We start from the raw sequence: 23,837 nt of genomic DNA on the forward strand, positions 1-23,837 counted from the left end.
AGTTAGTGCCTAAGATGTGTTTCGACAATCTCATAGAAAAGTCAAATCCATATTCAATCTACATATATAGAGAAAAAAAGAACTGATTCGTCAGTGAATGGTGTCTTCTGCTTTTGTGTGACACTATTAGTTTTGTTCCTTTTTACATGAAGTGGTAACATTGTACATGATCGTTGATGGTAATTATTCATGTCGGTATTGATCTGAATATGGAGTATGAATGTTTAATTAAGATATACTATATAGATGTAGACTAATTAGAAAACTCCAGATAAATTAAAAGGCTACCAAGGATTGACTTGCATCTTGCATCAACAACCACGTGGGTGCATATGCACTACACATTCCTAGTTCAGATGTTAAGTATGTCTTGATGTTAAGTATGTTTTGGTCGAGCGTAGAGACAAATCCAACCCCTTTTTATTGAAAAGGAGGTTAACTACCTGCCGTTCCACCGATTGATGCATGCAAACTTTGGCAAGTTTAAGTTGGGTCCATTTGAAACAACGGGGTATACAACAACAGATTTTGGAAAATACACCATTTTTTCATGTCGTGGCTAATGGGAGGAAGAGTCGGTGTGCCATCCGTTCCCTTCGCTCAAGAAAACTGGTCATCTTCAACCCAGTTGAGCTGCGCCATCACGTATATGGCTTTTCTCAAGACCTTCTAGTTGTGTCCAAATTTGAAGGTGCATATCTCATCCATTGCTTGATGTGATACGAGAAGAACTTTAGAGGAGGACAACACTTGCTTGCTGGGTAGCCGTGTGGCCGTGCCACCACTTTACACACCTCCTTATATGCAGACGACGCAACCATCTTTGTCGTCCGCATCAAATAGGATATAGAGAAGCTGGCTGCTATTTTGAAAAGTTTTGGAGAGGTTACACTTGTAGTGGTGAACCCTCTAAAAAGCGTCGTGGCTCCGATCCATTGCGGTAACATTTACTTTGATGATATCCTCCACAGTTTTCCTTCCACCCATGTGGGATTTCCTCTTCGGTATCTTGGCCTGACATTGTCCTGTTGGGTAACGTCGCATGGGAAACAAAAAATTTCCTACGCACACGAAGACCTATCATGGTGATGTCCATCTACGAGAGGGGATGAGTGATCTACGTACCCTTGTAGATCGTACAACAGAAGCGTTAGTGAACGCGGTTGATGTAGTGGAGCGTCCTCACGTCCCTCGATCCACCCCGCGAACAATCCCGCGATCAGTCCCACGATCTAGTACCGAACGGACGGCACCTCCGCGTTCAGCACACGTACAGCTCGACGATGATCTCGGCCTTCTTGATCCAGCAAGGGAGACGGAGAGGTAGAAGAGTTCTGCGGCAGCGTGACGGCGCTCCGGAGGTTGGTGATGACCTTGTCTCAGCAGGGCTCCGCCCGAGCTCCGCAGAAACGCGATCTAGAGGAAAAACCGTGGAGGTATGTGGTCGGGCTGCCGTGGAAAAGTCGTCTCAAATCAGCCCTAAAACCTCCGTATATATAGGTGGGAGGGAGGGGACCTTGCCTTGGGCTCAAGGAGCCCCAAGGGGGTCGGCCGAGCCAAGGGGGGAAGACTCCCCCCCCAAACCGAGTTGGACTTGGTTTGGTGGGAGGGAGTCCTTCCCTTCCTTCCCACCTCCTCTTTTTTTTTTCTCTTGATTTTCTCTTCTTGGCGCATAGAGCCCTTTTGGGCTGTCCCACCAGCCCACTAAGGGCTGGTGTGCCACCCTCAAGGCCTATGGGCTTCCCCGGGGTGGGTTGCCCCCCGGTGAAGTCCCGGAACCCATTCGTCATTCCCGGTACATTCCCTGTAACTCCGAAAACCTTCCGATAATCAAATGAGGTCATCCTATATATCAATTTACGTTTCCGGACCATTCTGGAAACCCTCGTGACGTCCGTGATCTCATCCGGGACTCCGAACAACATTCGGTAACCAACCATATAACTCAAATACACATAAAACAACGTCGAACCTTAAGTGTGCAGACCCTGCGGGTTCGAGAACTATGTAGACATGACCCGAGAGACTCCTCGGTCAATATCCAATAGCGGCACCTGGATGCCCATATTGGATCCTACATATTCTACGAAGATCTTATCGTTTGAACCTCAGTGCCAAGGATTCATATAATCCTGTATGTCATTCCCTTTGTCCTTCGGTATGTTACTTGCCCGAGATTCGATCGTCAGTATCCGTATACCTATTTCAATCTCGTTTACCGGCAAGTCTCTTTACTCGTTCCGTAATACAAGATCCCGCAACTTACACTAAGTCACATTGCTTGCAAGGCTCTTGTGTGATGTTGTATTACCGAGTGGGCCCCGAGATACCTCTCCGTCACAAGGAGTGACAAATCCCAGTCTTGATCCATACTAACTCAACTAACACCTTCGGAGATACCTGTAGAGCATCTTTATAGTCACCCAGTTACGTTGCGACGTTTGATACACACAAAGCATTCCTCCGGTGTCAGTGAGTTATATGATCTCATGGTCATAGGAATAAATACTTGACATGCAGAAAACAGTAGCAACAAAATGACACGATCAACATGCTACGTCTATTAGTTTGGGTCTAGTCCATCACGTGATTCTCCTAATGACGTGATCCAGTTATCAAGCAACAACACCTTGTTCATAATTAGAAGACACTGACTATCTTTGATCAACTAGCTAGCCAACTAGAGGCTTGCTAGGGATGGTGTTTTGTCTATGTATCCCCACATGTAAATGAGTCTTCATTCAATACAATTATAGCATGGATAATAAACGATTATCTTGATACAGGAATTATAATAATAACTATATTTATTATTGCCTCTAGGGCATAATTCCAACATGTCCACCCACTAACTGAAGACGGTCGACTACCAATTTTTGCTAGACAAGATGGCGGCCAAGCTCCCTCCTTGGCAAGGAAAAAACATCAACTTAGCGGGCCGGTTTTGCCTTGTCAAGTCAGTCTTAACTTCATTCATGATCTACTTCATTACCTCGTTTGTCATTCCACAGGGAATCAATGCGAGTATTACCAAGACTTAGAGGGCTTTTCTATGGGCTAGAACCGATCACGTGTCAGGTCGGAAGTGCAAGGTAAATTGGGAAATGGTATGTCACCCAACCTCTCTTGGAGGTCTAGGAATCCTTGATATGGACAAATTTGCAAGGGCGCTCCCCCTGCGTTGGCTTTGGTTTGCTTGGATGGATCCTCAAAGGGCATGCATGGGTTGACTTCGAAACTCCATGCGATGACAAAGAAAAATATTTATTCTATGCGGCGACCGTCATTCCTATGGGCAATAGAAAGAAAGCTAGTTTCTCACACACTCCTTGGCTTTCTAGTCAAAAACCGAAGGATATCGCTCCGGGCATCTTCACCCTCTCCTAGCGAACAAACTCCTGTGTTGCCAAAGCAATGATTAATAATGGTTGGGTCTATCAAATCAACATGGAAGGGGGATCTCTATAAAAATTATTCTTTCTTTGACCTTTTGATGCAAAACACAAGAGATCAACCTCATCCCGGACATTGAAGATATTGTTCGCAGGAAATTAACCAATGATGGTTGCTACTCGGCAGCCACTGCTTACCGGATGTAGTTTGCGGGTTTGATTAACTCGAAGATGCCGAGAATGGTCTGGAAAATTTGGGAATCCCCCAAGATTAAATTCTTCTCTTGGCTAGTTCTTCTAGACAGAGTTGGACTTCTGACACACTACAACACAGAGGGTGGCCAAATTGCGGCCTCTGTCAGTTGTGCAAAAGGGAGTCGGAATTAGCATCACATCTTCTGTCCAAATGCCGCTAAACCATAAGAGTCTGAAATTTGATTTATGATTGGATGGGCATACCGTCTGCAACACCCTCATGGAGTGATCTTCAAACAGTAAAGCAATGGTGGACCGACAACGATGGACGACCTAACTATCCTAGAAAGGCGGGAATCTCCATGTAAATGCTTGTGTGCTGGAAAATCTGGAACAAGAGAAATGCTAGGGTCTTCCGTAACGAGGAATTTTCGACCACGAGAATGGTGGAAATAATCAAGCATGAGGCGAAGACATGGGTCGTAGTCGGGGCTAAACTTCTTAGCAATTTAATCTTGGGAGAGTGATTCCTTATGTTTATATTGAACCCTTTGTGGTCATGTAAGCTTGAAACTATGTCTAAACTTCTTCTTAATTAATAAAATAAGGCAAAGATTTTGCCTCCGTTTCAAAAAAAAATCAGCATGTAAGTTTGTATGGTGGGAACTAACTAGAATACAAAGAAAGAACTTGTACGAGCCAATTTGTTAGTTGGCATGACAATTTTGTTATAAGAAATTTCATTAGGGAAGATATGTTTTGGCCATTTGGTATGGGTTAAGATAAATAGCGATCTTGTAGCCTCAACAATGTATTATTGTCACTGAATTTACATCAATGAAACAAGCATCACACATGTAAAATAGCGATAGCTATTTTCTTTTTTAAAATCCTTACGTAGCCGATTGCTGCTCCTCTACCGCGTGCAACCAGTCCACGGATGTCGCATCCTAGCACAACATCTAGGGCACGATGAGTAGAATCCAACTCCGTTATTAGTCCCCACTAGACGAAGCTAAATAAATATGTAGGGAATGACCGCTAAATAGTATAATGTTAGTGCAACACACAATAACACCTCGTTAATGCAAACCAACCTGTGGTTGGATGGTTAGGTGGACTGTGGTATCCCCTGTCCACCAGAGTTTAAGTCTCAGACTTGACGTTGGTGCTTGCATTTTTCTCGATTTATTCCAGGTCTTTCGATGGTGTGCTTTCAGTGGAAGGAGACGTTTCCGTCGACAACGAAGGCGTCAGTAGCGACTTCGTCAATCTCAAGATGATGTGCCGGCTTAGTCTCTCGAAGGTGCTCATGTGAGCGACTTTGATTGTACTTTGCTAAAAAAACACCTTGTTAACTGTACGTAAGCATCATGGTACCAGCCTAATCGTATCATTTGACAGAGCAGCTAGCTAAGCTGTTGGCACTTTACGGTTTAGGAGACATGGTGATCCATAAATGTTTCATCAAACATGTGACACGGAATGTAGACATGTCCGCTGCTTTTAAAATTGATAGACTATTTGATTATGCAAATTCATTTATTTTATTGTAATAGATATTTAGAGTCAAATAGAATGGCCACCGGTGGTTCTTTATTTACTCTGTGCTTTTGTGTGTCTCACTACTGAGCTAGTTCATAGGTTGAAATAGTTGACTTGTGTGCTTAAATAAAAGGAAGGACTAACAAGGGCCATGTGGAGTTTTCCCTCGTACTGTGTATCTCTACAAGAAATTCATAAGGGTGATGGTTAGGACTTTGAACACTGAATCTGCTAACTATGTGTGTGTGTGCATATTTCTTGCCACAAAAATAAATGAATAACTGTATGTATATGCAGAATTTCACATAACAGTTTAACCGGGAATTAAGACATAAACTAGTGAAAAAACATTTGGGTGAACATTGTTTGCAGTCGATTGTTACATTTCCGATCAAAGATAATATATTAATTACATTAACTCAGTTTTACATAACAACATCCTTTAGTTTTAGAATGTTGTTGTAATTAGAACATCTCACCAATACAAAAGAGGACACCGCAGTCGACTCTGAAAGCCTTCACTGTCGCGATCGTGACAGTGGAGAAGTACTACAAGAGAGAGAGAGAGAGAGGAGGGCTGCGACGTGGTTTTTCTGTGTGGCTGTCCCCCCTCTCCTCTAGTACATATAAGGGGAAGGGAGGAGGAGGCCGACGCCCAAGGATTTCCCTAGGGTGGTGCGGCGTCCAAGAGGATCCTTGGCCCAAGGAAAGAGGGGCGACAGCTACCTCTGGGCCAGCCCAACCCCTTGGCCGCATGGGCCTTTGGTGGGAGGGGCGATCAACCCACCATGGGCTGGTGCGCCACCTCTCACAGCCCATGGGGCTCTCTGGGGCAGGTGAACCCTCCCGATGGACCCCGAAACACTTCCGGAACCTCCATCACTCAACCTGTAACTTTCCAAATCTCTTCCGAAACTCGAATACCAACTTTCGATATATCAATCTTTACCTCCGGACCATTCTGAATCTCCTCGTCATGTCTGGGGTCTTATCCGGGACTCCGAAGAACCTTCGGCCACCAACATAATAACTCAACAATACTATATCGTCATTGAACGTTAAGTGTGAGGACCCTGCGCGTTCGAGAACTATGCAGACATGACCGAGACACATCTTCGGTCAATAACCAATAACGGGACCTAGATGCCTATATCGCATCCTACATATTCTACGAAGATCTTTATCGGTCGAACCACGATGTCAAGGCTTCAGCCAATCCCATATACAGTTTCCTTCGTCCATCGGTATGTTACTTGCCTAAGATTCGATCGTCGGTATCTCCATACCTAGTTCAATCTCGTTACCGGAAAGTCTCTTTCCTCGTCCGTAATACAAGATCCCATGACTAAATATTTAGTCACATTGCTTGCAAGCTCATTTTGAAGTTGTATTACCGAGTGGGCCTAGAGATACCTCTCCGTCATAAGGAGTGACAAATCCCAGTATCGATCTGTGCCAACCCAACAGACACCCTCGGAGATGCCTATAAAGCATCTTTATAATCAACCAGTTACGTTGCGACGTTTGATACACACAAGGAATTCCTACGGTGTCAGGGAGTTGCATGATCTCATAGTCTTAGGAACACCTACATTGACATGCAAAAAGCAATAGTAGTATACTCAGTGATATGATCAAATGCTATGAATGGTTTTGGTCTTGTCCATCACATCATTCTCCTAATGATGTGATCCGTTATCAAATGACAACTCATGTAGATGGCTAGGAAACCTTAACCATCTTTGATCAACGAGCAAGTCCAGTAGAGGCTTACTAGGGACACTGTTTTGTCTATGTATCCACACATGTATTTGAGTTTCCAATCAATACAATTATAGCATGGATAATAAACAATTATCATGAACAAGGAAATATAATAACAACCACTTTATTATTGCCTCTAGGGCATATTTCCAATAGCTACATCTTCCATATTACTACGTCGCCCGATAGCTCGATCCGCGGCAGCAACCAGCATCCACAATCACCATCGGTCACCAAGTGCCATCCAACGCCGGCCTCAATAGGGACAACACCTTTAGAGAGCCTCATTCGCAGTCACCTACTCTTTTTTTTGTGAATGTAGGCTATGTATCCCTACCATCTGGTGCCCGATTTTTGTTTGTCGAAATGTCTCAACCGAGCGCGACGGTGGCGGATGAGGAGGAGACAGTGATGAACATGGTCCTAATAGTGGTGGCTACAAAGACAGGCAAGTGAAGGATTCCAAACCAGAGCCGGACACCCAACGAATGTAAACACACCACATGTAGACCCAACAGATGCACACCCAGCTGTCGGACAAAGTCCATCAGATGGTGATCCATATGAGTTAGGGGGTGTCGTGTGCAAACCCAAAGAAGAAAAAGGGATAAAGAATCAACTTGACGGAGGATGAATTGTTGGTTAATGTGTGGTCGGATGCAATTGATTCGATTCATGACATGGAGCAAAGGGGTGAAACCTTTCGGACAAATGTGCAAGTTTGGTTCCAAGAGTAAAAGCACTATGATCCTTATCGCAAGGAGAGAATTGGTGACCGCAATTTGAAGTCGCACACAAATAAATGGTACATCATTGAACAGGCCACGATCAAGTACTTCTGACTTTTACCTACAATTGCAAATCCCATGGCCAAGTGAAGCGTCACTCGAAGAGGTCATAGGTTTTTTGGTGCTTTATGTGTGTTGGTCATTTAGACGAATATGCTATGATGTTGGTCATTTGGCAGGATATGCAACTTGTTGATCATGTCTTTTCTTTTCTAGGTCGGTTATGTGCGCATATTGTTCTTTAGGACTAGGAAGAACCACTTGCTATTCATGCATTGTTTGTTCAATTTAATGTTCACCCTAAGTGGATGAATATCGTTTCCAATTCTAGCAAGACCGGTGTCATGGGCAATGTAGATCAAGATGGTCATCCAACAAAGGCAATCATTGCTCCACCTAAAAGGATGGCTAGTAGCGAAGGAGGAAGGGGAGGAGGAGGAGAAGGATAACTGAGAGAGGTCAGCGCCAATATGACCGAGCGCCAATATGACCGAGATGTTTGAGGACATTATTGAGAAGCAGGAGGAGGCAAGCATCAAGTGCACTAACGTGGATGTTGAAAAGAAGGCTAAGAGGTATGGCATTTTCAGTGTGGTGCAAGGTAAGTGATGGGGTTATAGTCCTAGAGTAGGGTCATAGGCCTGCCCTGTAGATCCAACCCAAGGACTACCCCTCACAAAGGACAAGGCCCTTAGTCAGCTCCGACTGAATTAAGGAGTCCCCATCATCCAGTCGGTAACAGGTCCTCGATCATCCAGTCGGAGACTAGCATTCGGAGGATATCAAGCTAACTGACTGGATACCACTCGGTACATCGTAACCCCCCTGGAGGGAAACGGTCGTACGTTTCTAGGTGCATTTATTAGCATTTAGGGCATACGTTCCCTGTAATGTACGCATTCAATCGCCACTACTCCACCCCTGTACCAGAACCGTTGTGGAGGGCATCGCACTCTATATAAGCCACCCTCCCCCACTGGTAGAGGGGTTAGCAACTCATTGTATTCCATATTTCCACTCGACAACAAGCTCCCTGAGCACTGAGACGTAGGGCTATTACCTCCACCGCAGAGGGGCCTGAACTCATACAACCTCGCCGTAGCTAAGGCTCTGCCCATCCTTTTCATACCCTACACATCTACTGTCAGGCTTATACCCACGACAGTTGGCGCCCACCGTGGGGCAGGCGTCTAAGCGACTTCCGGCGAGTTTGCGACTACTTCCTTTCGTCATGCCGTCCGGTGGAGATTCGAGCATAGGTCACCGGATATTCTTCGGTGTTCTCTCCTTCATCGTCGACGATTCGGCGTGGCTTCGGGATGCGCCCCTCGACATCGAGACGCTTCCCCGTCGTGGGGCTACGCACTTCCGTGCCGGCGCCCGCGGCATTGTTCTTCTCCAACAGTCGGCTCTGGTGTCGACCTGCATCGCCGTCACGCGCCGCAGCAAGCGGTCTCGCCTTCCGCGGCTCCAGCGTTGGGTGCAGCACGCCCAGGCGCGCGAGAACGCGTCTTCACAACTGGCGGTTCTAGAGTCTGTTGTGGTTGCCCCGCAATCCCAGCACTCGGGCTCGGTTCCGACTGAGTTTCCTTCCGAATACGCGGGTCGCGGGCCTGCAGCAGAAGTACACATGGCCAACTCCCCGTCAAGCTGGCCGGAACGAGCACGAGATCGGCGAAACATCCGGTGTGCGTCGTCCCCTCGCCGTTCCGCCAGTCGACACACTCGGCGGAGCAACGTGGAGTTGTTCCGCACACCCCTCCTCAACTTGGCTGCAGCCGCCAAGATAGCCGATTCCCTCCAGCTGACTGATTCAGAGGCTGGTAGGGGAATCGAGCAGATCCGAGCCCTATTGCACACGGCGCAGCAACAGAATTCGGCAGTCTCCCAGTCGCATAACAGGATCCATAATAGTTCCGTTCATGCGAACACGCATCGGTCGGTTCACAGCCCTGGTTCCCATCAGCGGCACGGAGGAGGCAGTCGTTCCATAAATCACGAAGATCGCCGCCGTTCACGCACCCCTCCGCGGGGTGGGCCCTACGGGCCCCTACATCATGATGATCGGCGTTCAGTCGGCGACACTTACGACCCAAGGCCCGACGCAAGAGGGCATATCGCCCAGCAAAGGGTCGACAGGGGCCGAGCCCACCGCGATGGTCGCGATATGCACAGTCCAAGTGGAAGCAGGACCATCGTGTCTGGTCCCAAGTGTTTTAGTCGAGCCATCCGCTCGGCTGACATCCCGCCCAACTTCTGATTGGCGACGGGAATCAGCAAGTTTACAGGAGAGTCCAAGCCGGAAACGTGGCTAGATGACTACCGAGTGGCGGTCCAGATCGGAGGAGGGGACGACCATGTCGCCATGAAGCACCTCCCTCTGATGCTCGACGGCTCGGCGCGAGCGTGGCTGAACCAGTTGGCCCCCTCCAGCATCTATGGTTGGGAAGATTTGGCCCGAGTGTTCATCAAGACCTTCGAAGGGACGTGCAAGCGCCCTGCAGGCCTCGTGGAGCTCCAGCATTGCGTCCATAAGCAGAATGAGCCCCTGCGTGACTTCATTCAGCGTTGGACAACACTCTACCACACGGTGGAGAACGTCACCGAGCATCAAGCAGTCTGCGCCTTCAAGGCAGGCGTGCGGTACAGAGATCTGTATTTGAAATTCGGCCGAACAGGCGACATCTCCATGAGCAAGATGGTGGAAATAGCGACGCGCTATGCTAATGGCGAAGAAGAAGACCGCATCCGAAGCGGCAAGCACAAAACAGTCGCTGATGGAGATGGAGGCCACACTCGGAAGCAGAAGCAGAAAGCTCCGACTGCTCCGCAAGCAGAAGCTGCAGCCGTAACCAATGCCAAGTTCAAGGGCAAAGGGAAGGCTCAGTTCACCCCCAAGAAGAAGCAGTTCAATAACCCCATCCTGGACCAGCCGTGTCCGGTTCATACGAAGTTGGATGAAGAGGGCAACCCCATATATGCGAAGCATACCACTCGACAGTGTCGCCTCCTGATCCAGGGGTTCAGCGAAGGGCAACCGAGTTAGAAGGACCATGAACAGGATGAGGAGGATAAGGAGGATCCATTCCCCCAAGTCCATGCAACCCTGATGATTTTTGCTGACGTCGAGAGCAAGAGTCGACTGAAGCTGGTGAACAGGGAGGTGAACATGGCCACCCCTGCCAGCCCTAAGTTCCTCAAATGGTCTCAGACTGCGATCACCTTTGACCAGTCGGATCATCCAGCACATGTGCCCACCCTGGGGAGACAGGCTCTGGTCGTCGACCCGGTGGTGGAAGGAGTCCGACTGCGCAAAGTCCTCATGGATGGCGGCAGCGGCTTGAACATCACGTACGCCGACACACTCAAGGGGATGGGCATCCCGATGTCCAAACTCAGCGAGAGCAGCATGCAGTTCCATGGAGTCGTCCCTGGACGGAAGGCCAAGTCACTCGGCCAGATCGTGTTGGACGTCGTTTTCGGCTTCGACAAGAACTTCCGCAAGGAAAAGCTGACGTTCGAAGTGGTCGACTTCCAGAGCGCTTATCACGCAATTCTTGGTCGCCCAGCGTATGCGCGTTTCATGGCCCGTCCATGTTACGTATACCTGAAGCTAAAGATGCCAGGCCCGAAGGGTGTGATCACCATCACACGCAATCGGCAGCGGGCCGAAGAGTGTCTGCAGCAGGGATCAAGAATTGCTGACCAGCAGATGGCCGTCCTCGAGCTTGACAAGTACAAGAAAACAGTCGACCCCGCCGACCTGATACACTCGAAGAAGCCAGCTTCAGAGTCTGCATTTCAGTTGGCGGGAGAAACGAAGAAGGTCAGCATCCACCCGACGGACGCCACTGCTGCCCCGACGAACATCTCCACCACCCTCGATCCTAAATAGGAAGCCGAGCTCACCCAATTCCCCTGTGAGAACTGGGACATCTTCGCGTGGAAGCCCTCTGACATGCCAGGTGTACCCAGGGAGTTGGCTGAGCACCGACTGCACGTGGATTCCACTGCTCGGCCTGTCCGAGAGCGCCTTCGCCGGTCCGCCGCACACAAGAGGAAGGCAATCGGGGAAGAGGTGGCCAAGCTGTTGGCGGCCAACTTCATTCGCGAGGTTCACCACTCCGAGTGGCTCGCCAATGTTGTCATGGTGCCCAAGAAGGACAAGTCGCTCCGAATGTGCATCGACTTCAAGCATCTCAATAAGGTATGCCCGAAAGACCATTTTCCGCTCCCCCGCATAGATCAAATTGTCAATTCGACTACGGGTTGCGAGCGTCTGTCATTTCTTGATGCCTACTCGGGCTATCATCAGATCCGTCTTTATGGTCCCGATGAGTTAAAAACAGCCTTCATCACCCCATTCGGGTGCTTCTGCTACATCACTATGCCATTCGGTTTGAAGAATGCAGGAGCTACCTTTATGCGCATGATCCAAAAATGTCTCCTCGACCAGATCGGTCGAAATGTGGAGGCATATATGGATGATATCGTAGTCAAGTCATGCAAAGGTTCCGACCTGCTGACTGACTTGGCAGAAACATTCGTCAACCTCCGTAGGTACGATATCAAGCTCAACCCCGCCAAATGTTCATTCGGCGTTCCCAGCGGAAAGTTACTCGGTTTCTTCGTTTCCGAACGAGGGATCGATGTCAACCCCGAAAAGATCGGGACCATCGTCCGAATGGAGAGGCCGGTCAGAATACACAATGTTCAACGGCTCACAGGTTGCCTAGCAGCTTTGAGCAGGTTCATCAGTCGACTCGGCGAGAAAGCACTTCCTCTGTACCGACTCATGAAGAAATCAGATACCTTCGAGTGGACAGACGAAGCCCAAGTCGCATTCGACGACCTCAAAGTCCTACTTTCCACCCAGCCGGTTCTTACTGCTCCGCTCAGTAAAGAGCCCCTTCTTCTGTATATCGCGGCAACAAATCAAGTCGTCAGTACTGTTCTTACAGTCGAACGAGAAGAAGAAGGCAAAGCATACAAAGTTCAGCGGCCAGTGTACTACGTCTCCGAGGTCCTGACTCCTTCCAAGCAGAGGTATCCCCACTATCAAAAACTTATCTACGGGATTTACATGACTGCGAAGAAGGTGGCCCATTATTTCCAAGACCACTCGGTGTCTGTCGTTTCTGATGCTCCATTGTCGGAAATTCTCCACAATGGGCGATGGAGATGCTGTACTGTGATATCAAGTTCGAGGCCAAGAAAGCTATTAAGTCTCAAGCTCTGGCTGACTTCATAGCAGAATGGGTAGAACAACAGCAACCGACCCACATCTACTCGGCCCGTTGGACAATGTTCTTTGATGGGTCCAAGATGTTGAATGGCTCCGGCGCTGGCGTTGTGATCATATCGCCAAAGGGCGACAAGCTCAAGTACGTGCTACAGATACACTTCGATTCCTCCAACAACGAGGCAGAGTATGAAGCTCTCCTCTACGGGTTGCGTATGGCCATCTCAATCGGCGTCCGTCACCTGATGGTCTACGGCGATTCGGATTTGGTGGTCAATCAAGTGATGAAAGAGTGGGACGTCAGGAACCCCACCATGACCACATACTGCAATGCAGTGAGAAAGCTTGAGAAGAAGTTTGAAGGTCTAGAGCTTCATCATGTTCCGAGACTGAAGAACCAAGCAGCTGATGAGTTGGCAAAACTCGGATCCACTCGGAGACCGGTCCCGAGTGACGTCTGCCTCGAGCACCTTCACCTCCCTTCAGTCAAAGAAGATCCTTTTACAGAAGAACCAGTACAACCAAAGAGTTCAACAGATCCGACTGAAGTCGATGTACCTGCTGTGGTTGATCTGGTCATGGAGATTCTTACTGTCATCCCCGATTGGACTGTGCCGATCATTGCATATATCCTGAGACACGAACTACCAGAAGACGAAGTCCAGGCCAGGCAGATAGTCCGCAGGTCGAAGTCATTCACTGTCATTGATGGCCAATTGTATAGGGAGAGCGTTTCAGGCGTTCGCCAACGATGCATCTCCCCAGAGGAGGGGCAGCTGATCCTAGAAGATATTCACTCGGGGACCTGCGATCATCACGCCTCTTCGAGAGCAATCGTCGCCAAGGCATTCAGGGCTGGTTTTTTCTGGCTGCAGGCAAACGAGATGGCTAAAGATATGGTCGACCGATGTGAGGGTTGTCAGTTCTACTCCAACAAGTCCCACAAGCCGACATCTGCGTTGAAGACAATCCCTCTTGTTTGGCCATTTGCAGTTTGGGGATTAGATACAGTCGGACCATTCAAGACAGGCCAAGGGGGATACACACATCTGTTGGTGGCAGTCGACAAGTTCACGAAATGGATCGAAGCCAAGCCCATCAAGAAACTCGACCCCTCAACAGCCGTCAAGTTTATCAGGGACATCATCTCCAGATTCGGCATACCTCACAGCATAATCACGGACAACGGGACAAACTTTGACTCGGACAGATTCAAAGGTTTCTGTGCAAGCCAAGGTATCCGAGTGGATTTTGCTTCCGTAGCACATCCCCAATCCAATGGACAAGCAGAGTGGGCGAATGGACTTATTCTTCAAGGTTTGAAGCCCCGACTCCTGCGAGAGGTGGGACACGCCGCTGGCACATGGGTCACCCAGTTACCTTCAGTACTTTGGGGTCTCGCACGACCCCAAACAGATCTACAGGGCGATCACCGCTCTTCCTCATTTATGGAGCAGAAGCGGTCCTTCCGAGTGACTTGCTTCACAATGCGCCACGAGTCGAACTCTTCTCCAAAGCTGAAGCAGAACAAGAAAGGCAAGACGGAGTGGACCTTCTAGAGGAGGAGCGCGAGATGGCACTGACTCGCTCAACCATTTATCAACAAGATCTGCGGCGCTTTCACGCGTGACACGTCAGGAGTCGTACGTTCCAAGCGGGCGACCTGGTGCTCCGAGTGGATCAGCAAAGACCTCACAAGTTGGCTCCTGCCTGGGAAGGACCCTTCATCATCTCAAAGGTGCTGAACAATGGAGCATACAGACTCTACAACGTCGACAGGGAGATAGACGAGCCGCGAGCATGGAACGGAGATCTCCTGAAGCGCTTCTACACGTGACCGTCGACTGAAGCAATGTAAAGAACAAGTATTGGTGAAATAATAAAAAGCAGATTGAGTTTTTTACAGGTTCAAAGTTCTTCCGCGGTCGCAGACTCTGGTCTCAAAAAAAAATACTTAGCTGCGATCCAGAATCGCCTAAGTATGAACTTTCTCCGAGTGTGCACTTAACGTCACACTCGGGGACTTAGCTGCGATCCAGAATCGCCTAAGTATAAACTTTCTCCGAGTGTGCACTTAACGTGACACTCGGGGACTTAGCTGCGATCCAGAATCGCCTAAGTATGAACTTTCTCCGAGTGTGCACTTAACGTCACACTCGGGGACTTAGCTGCGATTCAGAATCGCCTAAGTATGAACTTTCTCCGAGTGTGCACTTAACGTCACAGTCGGGGACTTAGCTGCGATCCAGAATCGCCTAAGTATGAACTTTCTCCGAGTGTGCACTTAACGTCACAGTCGGGGACTTAGCTGCGATCTAGAATCGCCTAAGTATGAACTTTCTCCGAGTGTGCACTTAACGTCACACTCGGGGACTTAGCTGCGATCCAGAATCGCCTAATTATGAACTTTTTCCGAGTGTGCACTTAACGTCACACTCGGGGACTTAGCTGCGATCACGAATTGCCTAAGTATTAACTTTCTTCGAGTGTGCACTTAACGCCACACTCGGGGACTTAGATGTGATGCAGAATCGCCTAAGCACTCACATGCCTTCGACTGTATCCTACAGGTACACTCGGGTAATCAACTAACAACTACATGAGTTGCAGACCCTCATTGAGGCTCATGTGGATGTCAAAACAACTGACAACTACATGAGTTGCAGACCCTCATTGAGAATCATGTGGAGGTCAAAACAACTGACAACTACATGAGTTGCAGACCCTCATTGAGGCTCATGTGGATGTCAAAACAACTGACAACTACATCAGTACCAACTCGCCCCGAGTGCGACCTGATAGTCGCACTCGTCAACCTAGCGGCGATCCTACCGATCCACTCGGTGACAATACAGATCCAATCGGAAATTCCACGGACCCTCAATGAGGCTCATGCAGATGTCAAGACAACTGACATGTTCCGCTCGGCATACCGAGGATCAAGTTTTCTTACGCGTCGTCTGGAGTAGCGCCAGGACTGGAGGGCTCCACGAAGGTGTCCAGGTCGATTCCGTCGACGATGCGGGTGGCACTTTCAAGGAAGGTTTCCATGAAGTCTTCGAATCGAAGTTTCTTCGTGTTGGCCACCTTCAATGTCTTCAGCTTCTCCTCACGCACCTCCTTGCAATGGACTCGAACCAGGGACAGAGCAACATCTGCACCACAACAAGCTGCAGATTTCTTCCACGACTGCACTCGGTTCGGAATCTCCTCCAGTCGAGCCATCAGGTTCTCCATCTCCTGCCGCGACTCATCTTCCGGCCAAAGCTCGTTGTCGATTCGGCCGACGACTTCTCGCAGTCGACCGATGAAAGGGCCAAGTTTGCCCACGCGGATGTGCGCCCGGAGCAGATCCCGATTGGCGTCCTCGCCGAGTGGAACGTTCTCAAGAATCGACCGCTCCACATCAGTTGCTTCAGCTTCAGCGTCAAAGCAAAAATCTGCGACAACAGGACAAGCAAACAATAAGCGCCGAGTGTGACGCGCATAACACAAGCACTCGGAAAAAGCAGGACTTACCAGCCAAACGCGTCATCATCTGCCGAGCCCAGTCGCTGACATATTTCTCCTGCGCTTTGCACCGTTTGTTCAATACGTCCATTTGTCCCATCAGAGCAGTCCTTTGTTTCCCCATCTTCTCAACTTCCTCAGTCAGCACTTTGTTCGCTTCACGAGCCTCCTCCAACGATTTCTCTCGCTCCGCCAGAACCACCTTCATACCATCCATTGCAAGCAGTGCCGCATCCCGCTCACCAGCAAACTAAATCTTCTCCGCCCTCAGAGTCTCATATGTTGTCCCCATTTCACAAGTTTTCTGCCAGCAAACACCAAGGGACAATCAGAAAATTTAACAATAAAAGTCTAAGTTCTTCAGACCCCTGCCGACGGAAGCAGTCGACAGCGGTCTCGGGGACTACACCCAGTGGTTCACTAAGAGTGACCCCACTGGCATGCAACTTAAGCAGGCCCGCCCTATTGAGATGCATGTTACCACCTATGCCTACGAGGCCAATACTACCCGACCTGAGTACAAATTACTCTCGGGGACTCTTACAGTAAGTGCACTCCGAGTGCCACAACTGCTCGCAGTCGGTCATATTATTTACAGACTTGACCAAAGCAAAGACAATATGTATAAAGACAACTGCCGGTGCAAGCACTCGACAGAAGTCTCGGGGACTACACCCACTGGGTTCACTCAGAGTGAACCCATTGCAAACATCAGATGCTATCCAAAAACACCCACTGGGTTACAAGAGAAAAGTAAATACTTACTAGCCCACTTACTCGGATATCATCCCGCAGCTCCAAGCTCCGCTGGTACAAGGATGCGAAGGAGTCGTAAGCCCTCTTGGCTTCCCCAGCCATCAGCTCCGCCTGCACCATGGCTCCCTTGGCCGCTCCCACCTGCTCCTCCGGAAGACGCTGGATGTTGAACTCGACATGCGACGAGCCTGGCATCGTCGGAAGTTCCTGAGGCATCCCAAGGTCCGCTCCTGTCGGCTCTTCAACCACCAGCGCCGGTTCAGTCGGCGGCAGCGCCTCAGTCCGCAGCACGTCGGCGGCGAGAGCAGCAACAGGCGGAGCAGCCTCAAGAACAGGCTCCGCAGCTTGTTCAACTCTCCCCTGATCACCCTCGTTCACGCAAATCGCCCCTGATTGACCGAACGGCGCGAGATCTCAGAAAAAGAAAGAGGCAGAACCTATGATAGAATTCGAGACGTGATAGTATAAAACACTCGGAGTCACTACAACGCACCTGGCTAGGACGAGACGACGTTGTCTGTGTCCATGGGGTCATCCTCCTGGCGCGCCGGAGAGGTGGCAGAAGTAGCGACCCTGTCGAGTGAAATCCATTCGACCAATAAACAGGAGTTCACTCAGATATCAGAAGAAATTAGAAGATCGATACACTTACGTGGAGGTGACGGGGACAGCAACCCTCATCCGCGGCAGAGCCTTCCGAGGTTTGGACCCACTCGGTTTGGCTGCCTTGGAAGACTGACCCGCAGGCTCAGCGGCAGCATCCCTGGCCCTCTTGGTGCTCCGAGCACTCGGGGCCACTGGGACAGCGGGCGGAGCACTCGAAGATGCCGGAGGGACCGAGGGAACGACAGGCTCGTGTCGACGCTTGGTCCGATGCTCTAATTGCGGAGGCGGCGAGTCCTACTCTTCGTCTTCCTCCTCTTCCTCGCTAGTCTCTTCCTCCGACTCCCCGCTGTCGGAGACATACTCAGCGCTCTCCACGCTGCCTTCCTCCTCCTCCTCGGCCGGGTTCCCGTTCGAGACGGGAGAAAACCAGTTGGTCCACTTCTGCGTGAAATACAGTCGGCGACATCAAGCGACAAGCAGAGATTCAAGAAAGCGATAAAACTAAAACACATACGTGCACTCGACACATGGTACTCACCTGATTCCGAGGAGGATTGTCCGCGCTGAAAGCCCTCACTCACCGAGACGCTCTGGGGTTCTCGCAGGCGCCCGTGATCTGGAGCACCCACGACGCCACCTTCTCCTCGGTCACGCTCAAGACGTTAGTCCGAGTGGAGTCCTCGGTCCCCGAGTAGTGCCACATGGCGTGGTCGTAAGCCTGCAGTGGTTGTATGCGCCGACCAAGGAAAGTCTCCAGCAAATCCATGCCAGTGATTCCCCTCCTGACGACGTCTACGAGTGCGTCGACCAAGGGCTGGATGTCGAGCTTCTCCGCCTTCGTGAGCGTGAGCTGCTTAGGTGGAGCGGGACGATCAAGGCTAAAAGGGGGCAACCCTGAAGAGGCATTCGGATAGGCAACGTCTTGGCAGTAGAACCACGTCGACTGCCAGTTCCTGACCGACTAGCTCAGCTGAAGAGCAGGATAACTACTCCGACTCTTTTTCTGGAAGCCTAAGCCCCTGCAGAGCTGGAGAAGATGTGTCTTATCATCCGACTGGCTGAGTCGTTTGATGGTTTGGGATCTAGCAAAAAATATGTGTTTGAACAACCCCCAATGGGGGGGGGGAGCCGATGAAACACTCGCACATAACGATGAAAGCAGAGAGATGGGCGATAGCATTCGGAGGAAAGTGGTGAAGCTGTGCCCCGAAGTGGTTCATGATGCCCTTAAAGAAAGGATGCGGGGGCAAGGAGAAACCTCGGTAGACATGGCTGAGCAGCAAGACGCGCTCCCCCTCCCGGGGTGCCGGCTCGACCTCGTCCTCAGCCGGCAGCCTCCAAGACTTGTGAACGATCATCCCGTCCTCCACCAGCTGCAGCAGATCCCCCTCCATCACCGTGGAGGGGAGGAAGTCGCCTTGAATCCACCCCGCCGGCAACGGCCGCTGAGCAGGAGCCGCCGCCTTCCCCTTCTTCTTCCTCGCCTCCATCTTGCTGGTTTAATCCTTGGTCATGGCGGAAGTTGCGAGTTCGCGGAGAGAGAGGAGGAGTGGGGAGGTTAGGTGCGCTGAAGGAGGCGAGGAGGACGAAGCAATGGCAAAAGATCCGGCGGGCGTAACGAAAAACCCTTGCCGCCGGGATTTAAGTAAGGTTCCGACTGGGTCGCTGGCAGGTGGCCCCGAAACCTTATCCCCCGACCGTCCACAGCGATATCGGTGGAGGAGTTGAAGGCGCGAGAATCGAGGTGTCAGGCGCTAATCGAGCGCGCTGGCGTCATCCCCGCTGAGCACGCGGAAACCGAATTTTGAAGATCCCGGAAAATCCGCTGCTGTCAGTTGACGGGTCGCGTCAAGAGATACCCTGAATACACTCGGTTTCCGACGGTTTGTTCCACGGAGATTTCCACTCGGATCGTTGGTCAGAAAAGATAAAATGGATCGAGGCAAGCAACGCCCAAGCCAAGTCCGTTCCAGTCGGATCCAAACTTCAAGCATCGCTTCGTCGTTCCAACCCCAATCCATTCGAGGACTAATGATGGGGTTATAGTCCTAGAGTAGGGTCATAGGCCTGCCATGTAGATCCAACCCAAGGACTACCCCTCACAAAGGACAAGGCCCTTAGTCAGCTCCGACTGAATTAAGGAGCCCCCATCATCTAGTCGGTAACAGGTTCTCGATCATCCAGTCGGAGACTAGCATTCGGAGGATATCAAGCTAACCGACTGGATACCACTCGGTACATCGTAACCCCCCTGAAGGGAAACGGTCGTACGTTTCCAGGTGCATTTATTAGCATTTAGGGCATACGTTACCTGCAACATACGCATTCAATCGCCACTACTCCACCCCTGTACCGGAGCCGTTGTGGAGGGCAACGCACTCTATATAAGCCACCCTCCCCCACTGGTAGAGGGGTTAGCAACTCATTGTATTCCATATTTCCACTCGACAACAAGCTCCCTGAGCACTGAAACGTAGGGCTATTACCTCCACCGCAGAGGGGCCTGAACTCATACAACCTCGCCGTAGCTAAGGCTCTGCCCATCCTTTTCGTACCCTACACATCTACTGTCAGGCTTATACCCACGACAGTAAGAGATCAACCTTCAAGAGAAGAAGGTTGAGGTTGAGGCTACTTAGGAGGACACCAGATGTCGGACTCGGATCCCAATGTGGCGAAGATTGTGCAAGCCTACCGTGGTAGGATGTTAAAGTGCTTGTCAGTCAGTTTGGATAAGCCGACCGGTGAGGAGGAGCCAGCTGCAAAGTGAGCAATTTGGCACGGACCACCAGATAGGGAGGCAGCAAAATGAACTTTTTTGCTCAAACAGGTGGAGTGATAACTTTTGGGATCGTCCAACGACTATGCAACCGACATAAAGACTGCATGCACAAGCCACCGACAAATGGAAACATCCGATCCCCAAGAGTCGCCCAAAGACTTTTCGCCACACCTGACCAAGTTTGTCGATGTTGTCATCACACTTTGGAAGTTTGTGGATGTATAGAGCTCATTAATGGCACGTTTCTGGAATACAATGATATTACCTCATTTCTCTTACGGTCGGCATGCACGGAACAATGCTCATTTTATCCTCTCATTTCTGAATTTTCGTTCAAAAGAATCACCTGCCGAATCAAATTGATAGAAAAGACCACATCTAAATGCAAACGAAGAAATGACCAGCTGAACCGTGGTGGCAGGCGCGTCAGACAACACGTGGCACTTGTTGTCACTGTCGCTTGCGGCAGCCCTTGCACCATAGGATTTGAAGCAACGTTAGAACCAAAAACGGCTGACATGGCACCTGCCGCCATGAGCTGTGGCGGCAGCCAAACATATGAGCGCTTGCGTCTATGTTAAAAAAATGGTAGGGACGCCCAGATAGAAGGGCTGTAGGAAATTGATCCACATGCATGTTTTTCTTCTGTATTAGCTTAACCAGGTCTAGCTAGAACAACTACCAAAATGTCTTGTCTGGAAGCCACATGCACCACTACTCTGCACTCTCTACGTACTCTCTACCAATATGGCAAATCCAAATAGTTAAACTAAACCAACAAAAAAGAAAAGAAATCCTAGCTAGATCAGTCTTGTAAAAACTTTTTGTGTTCAATATTTCTTGGTGATGACCGCGTTTCGGTGTGCAGGTGTGCGAAGATGCCAACCATGGGGGCGGTGTTGTAGGTGCAGGCTTCCGTTTGCATGTAGTTGTCGCGTCTGTCCCTGAACCTATCGAGGTGGTCCGGCCCGCCAACGATGGCGCCGACGACCACGTTCGGGTTCGCCCCCTTCCTGAGGAACCAGTTGTCGTACCCCTGCATGCATCCGATGAACCTGCCGTCGCCGCGGTGGGACACGATGGACGCGCCACGGTGGTGCATCCGCCGCGGGAACCGCTGGCCGTAGCCGACCAAGTAGCTCACGCCGGCTGGGTTGGCGCCGAGGACGTAGTCGGTCTGTGATCGCGCCAGGGTCAGCAGCTGGTCGGCATACGCGGGCCCATCGGGGCACTGCAGCACCGGTGGCTCCTGGCCGGCGCCGGCGGAGGTGAGGTAGCGGGAGTAGACGGTGAGGAGGAATGCGGCGTTGGTCACGTACTGCATGTTGTTCCATTGCCGGACGAAGAGCATGCCGCCGGCCGTGCGGTTGACGTTGCCGGCGTCGCCGTTTTTGTTGAGGCAGGCGCAGAGGTAGTGCTCCGCCTTGGCCTTGTACTTCTCCAGCGTCGCCTTGTGCTCCGCCTTGGCCTTCCCTTCCAGCAGCACCTAAAATCACACGACACGTACGTACGTTAAGAAACACATTTTATCCCGAGTGATATTCGACGTACATCTGGTATGCAGTTTGATTTTGTGAAGAAATAATAGCATACGCGAGGAAAACATTTTCGATCGTGCATGCCATACCAACTAAAGAAACAAAATTTTGTTTTTTTGAGGGGACTGAGAAGAAACAATCGTGCAATATAGATTCCTTGTCTACCGTTTCACTTAGAAAACTACTAATAAAATTAGAGGATAATTAGTTAATTTGTTAGCTGCGCAGTCATATGTACAGCTGATGCTCACCTTGGTGGCGAGGATCTGGAGGCCGGCGTACTTGACGTCCCAACTGAACTCTGTGATGGCCCAGGTGGTGCCGCCAAACTCTTCAGCCATGTCCACGGCGTAGTCCAAGTAGCTCGCCTTTCCCGTCGCCCGGTGCAGCCATAGCGCCGCCCACAGCATCTCGTCGCCGTACCCGCTCACCGACGCGTAGTAGCTATACGCCTCACCGATGCTACTGTCGTACTTGCCCCTGTATTTGTCCCCGAACTCGAACAACTGCATATGGACGTAACATTATTACACGTTAGTGATGATGTTACATATTTCATTTTCAACAGAGCGACAACGACAATGGCGTTGTATATGTCTACGCACCTGCTCGGCGTGGTGGAGGAGAACTTGTGCGTAATGGGGTTTGGTGCGGCGGAACACCATGGAGGCAGCGGCCAGCGCGGCGGCGGTCTCGCCCACAAGATCCGAGCCGGGGTTGTCGCGGTCGACCTTGTAGGCCTGCCGCGATGTGGTCATGTCCTCGGGCCGCTGCCAGCAGTAGTGGTCGGTGTCGCCGTCGCCGACCTCGGCCCAGAGCACGTACGGCTCGGTGTGCGCCTTGACGAAGTAGTCGGTGCCCCACTTGATGGCCTCCAGCACGTGCCGCCACTCGCCGGCCGCCGCAATGTCGTCCGCGAACTCCATGGCGCTCCACGACAGCATGGTGACCGTGAACGCCATCGGCAGGCCGAACTTGACATTGTCGCCGGCGTCGTAGTACCCTCCCACGAGGTCCACACCCTGCTGCAGGCCGTCGGCGAGGCCGGAGTGCCCGCGCCACTTGACGCGCTGGTTGTGCGGCAGGTGGCCCGATCGCTGCGCCTCGAAGTAGAGGAGGCTGCTGTGAAGCGCCTTCTTGTAGTCGAATGGCGCCGCGCCCTCGCCGCCGGCCGCCGTGAACGGAAGGAGCACGACCGTGAGGGCGGCACAGATGGCCAGAGACGTCAGCATTTTGATTCTTCTCGCCATGTTTGCTCCACTGCTTTCTCTGGGTTTAGCTCTGTTGTGCTTCTCCCTGCTCCTTTCGTCCTCGTTATATAAGACCTGATCACCATGTGATGTCTCCCTAGTTGACCATCTTTAGTCAAACCCTACATCTTAATACCAGGTGGTAGGCGGCGGCTAAGCTTGTATGACTCTTAATACCAGGTGTTAATCATTGATTACTGGATCCAACAGCCGGATCTAGTACAAAAGAATGTTGGGTAACATGTACTTGGGTGGTGTCATTGGACGATGAAGAGATGGTAACATGTACACCTGGTTGGATGTTGGTGATGGTTATTCTTGCTGTCGGTAGTGAGGTGGAGGTGGAGAATTATTGGTTTAATGAAGATATATATGTGGAGGTAGACTAGTTAATTAACAATGCTAGCTAGGCAGGGTTGACTTGCGTCATGCATCAACAACCGTGCGGGTTGTTGTGCATTGCAGGTTC

The 23,837-nt window shown here is 50.5% G+C and overlaps 1 protein-coding gene across 1 annotated transcript; it reads right to left on the reverse strand.

Moving 5' to 3' along the window:
* Nucleotides 1-21,239: 21,239 nt before the first annotated feature.
* LOC123412258 (endoglucanase 21-like) lies at nucleotides 21,240-23,385 on the reverse strand. The gene is made up of 3 exons (XM_045105206.1): nucleotides 22,724-23,385; nucleotides 22,370-22,624; nucleotides 21,240-22,066 (listed from the first exon to the last, which is right to left on the reverse strand). The coding sequence occupies exons 1-3, from the start codon at nucleotides 23,366-23,368 to the stop codon at nucleotides 21,386-21,388; spliced, it is 1,581 nt and encodes a 526-aa protein (XP_044961141.1). The 5' UTR covers nucleotides 23,369-23,385; the 3' UTR covers nucleotides 21,240-21,385.
* Between the last annotated feature and the right edge of the window lie 452 nt (nucleotides 23,386-23,837).

The sequence above is a fragment of the Hordeum vulgare genome, chromosome 7H (assembly GCF_904849725.1).
Source record: "Hordeum vulgare subsp. vulgare chromosome 7H, MorexV3_pseudomolecules_assembly, whole genome shotgun sequence".
In the NCBI taxonomy this organism is placed as follows: domain Eukaryota; kingdom Viridiplantae; phylum Streptophyta; class Magnoliopsida; order Poales; family Poaceae; genus Hordeum; species Hordeum vulgare.